At 50.5% G+C, this 5,454-nt stretch overlaps 1 protein-coding gene across 1 annotated transcript, besides 1 other annotated feature; it reads left to right on the top strand.

Moving 5' to 3' along the window:
- Window positions 1–5,454, top strand: Tc00.1047053402863.9 (dynein heavy chain, putative; the record flags this gene model as incomplete). Its single annotated transcript, XM_799132.1, has 1 exon — window positions 1–5,454. A coding segment is annotated over one exon (5,454 nt), but the record flags the coding sequence as incomplete, so codon positions are not given.
- Window positions 1–5,454: a sequence feature (areas merged during assembly that could not be assigned to a particular haplotype. This can correspond to areas where the two haplotypes were merged or to regions with more than two copies in the genome that were merged during assembly.).

Genomic DNA, 5,454 nt, shown 5'->3' with positions numbered 1-5,454 from the left:
TGTAAGGAACACATGGTTGCACTGTGGGCGCATGAATGTTTCCGTGTCTTTTCCGATCGTATGAATGACCCAATTGATAAGCAGTGGTTCCGTAACCTTATCTACGAGAAGCTTGCCAACATCTTTCAGATGAAGTGGAGTAGCATCATGCGGGCACGCTCACGGGAGGCCCGATCGCAACCATTGAATGAGAACGAAAGCCCCATTTTTGTGGACTTTTGGGATGGGGAATTCGACGAGATGGCAAAATACAAGCTGGTACCTTCAATGGAAACTCTGCGTGAGAAGGTGGAGGAATGTCTGGAGTTATACAACGGTGAACCCGGCTCACAGCAGATGAATCTCGTCTTCTTTACAGATGCCCTGGAGCACCTTTGCCGCATTCACCGCATTATCCGTTTGCCACGTGGTAATGCACTTCTTGTGGGTCTTGGCGGCAGTGGTCGTTACTCACTCACACGCCTTGCCACGTATCTCGCCGGCTATAGCATTTTTTCTGTTGAGATTCACAAAAAGTACGACTCGGATCGCTTCCATGAGGATCTGCGCTCCCTCTACAAGGCCTGCGGGCTAAAACTGCAACAGAAGGTCTTTTACTTCTCGGACAATCAGATAATGCAGCCGTCTTTTCTTGAAGATCTGAACAACATGCTTTCTACAGGCGAGGTGCCCAACCTCTTTCAAAAGGATGAGCTGCAGAATATACGTGATTCTGTTTTTAAGGAGGCCATGGCGAGTGGCTGTCGGGACAGTACCGATGAGCTGTACAACTTCTTTATTGAACGCGCACGGCTGAATTTGCATCTTGTTGTTGCGATGTCTCCGGCGCATAAACTTTTCCGCACACGTCTCCGACAATTTCCAGCACTCGTCTCATGCACTTTGATTGATTGGTTTGTGAAGTGGCCGAACGAGGCGTTACGTGAGGTGGGGCTGCGCTACCTGCAGGAGACACGTGAGAATACAGAAGACGATGAACACCTTGAAGCCATCGCCGACGTCTTTGTGCACATGCATGACACTACTAGTAGCACCTCGCAGGAGATGTTGGAGCAGATTCACCGATTCAACTACGTCACCCCCTCTTCTTACCTTGACTTGGTGCGTGGGTTTCGCAAGCTGTTGACACGAAAGCGGGAGGAAATCCTTGAGCAGCGCGATAAACTCACGAATGGCATGACAAAGCTTGAGGAGACCAAACTGGCTGTGGGCAAAATGACGGAGGATCTGAAGGTGCAGGACGCAAAGCTACAAGAGAAGACCGAGGAAGTGAATCGGGCGACAGAGAGCATTCAAATCCAGCAGCAAAATGCAGAGGAGCAACAAAGTTTATTGGCGTCAGAGAAGGTGAAGATTGAGCAGACGAAGCGGTCAGCGTTAGCGGATCAGGCCGAGGCGCAGGCGGATTTGGATCGGGCGATGCCCACTCTTTTGGAGGCTCAGGCAGCGCTGGATAAACTCGACAAGAATGATATCAATGAAATCAAGTCTTACAAAACACCCGCAGTGATGATTCGTACAGTGATGGAGGCGGTGCAGACGACATTGCGGCGCAAACTTGACTGGGATGAGGCGAAAAAGTCCCTCGGCGAGGCCAAATTCATTGACATGCTTAAACACTACCACGAGAACAATGACATGACGGATCAGCGGCTTCTTGACAAGCTTGAAAAGTACGTGAAACGCCCTGACTTTACTCCGGCAGCAGCAAGTGCGGTCTCTAAGGCTGCAGGTGGTCTTTGCCAGTGGGTGATTGCCATTCACAAGTATGGCAATATCTACAAGGAGGTTCATCCAAAGATATTGAAGAACGAAAATGCCCAACAGAAGGTTCGCGCGCAGGAAGAGATGCTGCGACAGAAGGAAGAGAAGCTTCAGCGCATTGTGGATGAGGTGAAAAAGCTTGAAGTTGCTCTACAGTTGAACATCGATGAAAAGACACGCCTTATGGCAGAGGCAAAGGAGACTCAAATGAAACTCAACCGCGCTCGTATCATCGTTGACGGACTTGAGGGTGAACGTGATCGCTGGACCGAGTCGATCGCTCGCTACGAAGCGGCCCTGGGGAATCTCACGGGAGATACACTTCTTGCCTGTGGCTTTCTTTGCTACTCGGGTGCCTTTACTGCCGAGTACCGTTTGAAGTTGTGGCACAGTTGGATTAAGGAGATTAAGCGGCTGCAGATACCCATGACGAAGGGTTTTGACTTTGTGGACTTCCTCGCGGATCCCACGGAGGTGCGTGACTGGCAGCAGGCCGGACTACCGGGGGATGATTTCAGCAGAGAAAATGGTGCTGTGGTGATGCGGGGTACACGGTGGCCGCTCATGATTGACCCGCAGCAGCAGGCGATTAAGTGGATCAAGCGCATGGAGAAGGACTGTGGATTGAAGGTGATTGATCAGAAGCAATCGGACTTCCAGAAGACGGTGGAGTACGCGGTGCAGTTTGGTTGCCCACTGCTCCTGCAGGATGTGCTGGAGGACATTGATCCCGTGCTGGACTCTGTTCTTGCTAAGGCGTTCGTACGCAAAGGGCCCAAGACGATGCTGAAGATTGGGGATAATTATGTGGAGTACAATGAGAACTTCAAATTGTACATCACGACACGCCTTTCGAATCCCCACTACACCCCGGAGACGTGTACGAAAGTTTGCCTGCTGAACTTTGCGGTGAGGGAAACTGGGCTGGAGGAGCAGTTGCTGAAGATTGTCGTGGAGAAGGAGAAGCCGGAGTTGGAGCGTGAGAATGAGCAGCTCATTCTGGATACTGCGGCGGCGAAAAAGGAGACCAAGCGCCTTGAGGACGAGATATTAGATCTTCTTACCATCTCAAAGGTTTCATTATTGGATAATCAGAAGTTAGTCGACACGTTGCAGTCTTCCAAAGTCATTGCGGCAAATATCAAACAACAACTGAAGGAGGCGGAGATAACATCAGAGAAGATTCAAAGTGCACGTGAACAGTACCGTGAGTGTGCTCGCCGTGCGTCTATTTTATACTTTGTATTGGCTGATCTTGGCTCCATTGATGCCATGTACCAGTTTGCGTTGGACTCATACATCATTCTCTTTCAAGGCAGCATCAAACGATCGGCGGAAAAAATTTCCATACAGTCACTGGAGGAACGTGTGGTGACGCTTAACGATTGGCATACAAGCGCTGTGTACACCAGCACGTGTCGTGGACTTTTTGAGAAGCACAAGTTACTCTTTGCATTTCACATGACGATGCGTATTTTACAGTCGGAGGGCCGAGTGAACCTGGAGGAGTATGTCTTTCTTATGCGTGGTGGACAGGTACTTGACAATCAGGGCCGCCTGCCAAATCCGGCACCGTCGTGGCTATCTGAGCGTGCGTGGAGTCATATTCTTGAGTTGGATAAACTGACGAACTTCCACGGTGTCGCCACTTCTTTTGAGCAAGCGCATGAGACCTGGCATGAGTGGTTTTTACAGGAAAACCCCGAGGATGCGGAGTTGCCGGATGAGTGGAAGACACGCACAGCGAGCAATTACATTCAACGCATGATATTTGTGCGTTGCCTGCGCCCCGACCGTGTCATCTTCATGGTGTATGAATTCATTGAAAGGCAGCTGGGCGCCCAGTTTGTGGATCCTCCCCCTTTCAACCTCAAGGACACTTTTGATGAAAGCACAAATGTTATTCCACTTGTTTTTGTACTGTCGCCTGGTGTGGATCCCACGACCCAATTATCTGCACTCGCCCAACGCGAGGGCAAGCACCTCAAGACGCTGGCACTTGGCCAGGGCCAGGGCGAAAACGCCAAGCGGGCGATTCAAGAATGTTCACAGACAGGCGGGTGGGTATTTCTGGCGAACTGTCATTTGATGGTTTCATGGCTGGTGGAGCTGGAGAAGATCATTGAAGATTTGTGCGAGCAGCGTCCCCATGAAGAGTTTCGTCTCTGGCTCAGCTCTGTGCCGACACCACAGTTCCCTATTGGCATCTTGCAGAGGTCTATTAAGATGACGACTGAGCCCCCAACGGGCATTAAATCCAACATGTTGCGTCTTTACAATCAGTTCTCTGAGGAGCAGTTTGTGGATCACTCCGGTGTCCAGCCCAATTTCTACCGTAGTCTTCTCTTTGCATTGTGCTTCTTCCACTCCGTGTTGCTTGAACGGCGCAAGTTTGGTAATCTTGGCTACAATGTTGTGTACGATTTCACTTCCTCCGACTTTGAGGTGTCGGAGAATATCATCACGCTGTACGTCAACACGATGCCTTCAGATCGTGTAGAGGATATTCCGTTTGTCACGATTCGCTACCTCATTGCGGAGGCATCCTACGGCGGTCGCGTCACAGATGATTGGGACCGTCGTGTACTTAACACATACATTAAACAGTTTATGTGTGAGGCCATAATAACTGAAGAACGATACCCACTTTCATCGGCAGAGGAGTATTACATCCCAGCGGAGTGTACGACGCTGCAGTCATACAAGGAGGAATGTATGCAACTGCCCATCACCGATCCACCAGAGGCATTTGGTCAGCATGCAAATGCCGACATTTCAAGTCGTGTTGCGGAGTCCACAATGCTTCTATATAATCTTATCAATGTGAACACAACACTGGCACGCTCTGGTGGCGCAAGTGCAAGCTCTGCAAAGCCGGCTTCAGATGAATCACGCTGCCTTAAAATTCTTGCGTCTTTGGAGGAGCCGAGCAAGGCTGCCATCCCAAACCTTATTGATTACGACGCAGTTTACGAATCTGTCAAGGAGGACTCGAACAATGCTTTGAATACATGTTTGCTGCAGGAGATTCAGCGGTATAATTTGTTGCTTCGAAAGATTCATGCGCAGAAGAGTGAGCTTCGGCGTGCGGTGAAGGGAGAGGTGGTTATGAGTGATGAGCTTGAAATGGTGTTTAATGCTCTCTTGCTGGGTCGTGTCCCACCACCGTGGACAAGCGCGTATCCAAGTGTGAAGCCACTTGCGAGTTGGTCTGTCGACCTTGTGGAGCGCATAGATCAGATGAAACAGTGGGGACAACGTACGCCAAATGTATTTTGGCTCTCCGGATTTACATATCCGACCGGCTTCTTGAAGAGTTTGCAACAGCAGCAGGCTCGGCACGATCATATCTCTATTGACCAGTACACATGGGAGTTTATTGTCCACCCTAGTGATGAGCGCACTGTTGTGCACCGTGCCAAGAAGGGGGCATATGTTAGGGGCATCTACCTCGAGGGCGCGGGGTGGAATGCAGAGATGAATACACTTTGTGAGCCGCGCCCGCTGGAACTCATTGTGCCCATGCCGATCATCCACTTTAAGCCAAAGTTGCGGGACGGCAAGCCACGTTCCTCATCGATATACGAGTGCCCATTGTACATGTACCCTATCCGCACCGGTACGCGCGAGCGACCATCGTTTGTCGTGGCAGTCGACCTTCCTTCCGGCGAGGCAGTGCCCGACCATTAC

Source organism: Trypanosoma cruzi (genome assembly GCF_000209065.1).
Source record: "Trypanosoma cruzi strain CL Brener chromosome Unknown tcruzi_1047053402863, whole genome shotgun sequence".
In the NCBI taxonomy this organism is placed as follows: domain Eukaryota; phylum Euglenozoa; class Kinetoplastea; order Trypanosomatida; family Trypanosomatidae; genus Trypanosoma; species Trypanosoma cruzi.
This window is presented reverse-complemented; position numbering and strand designations above follow the sequence as displayed.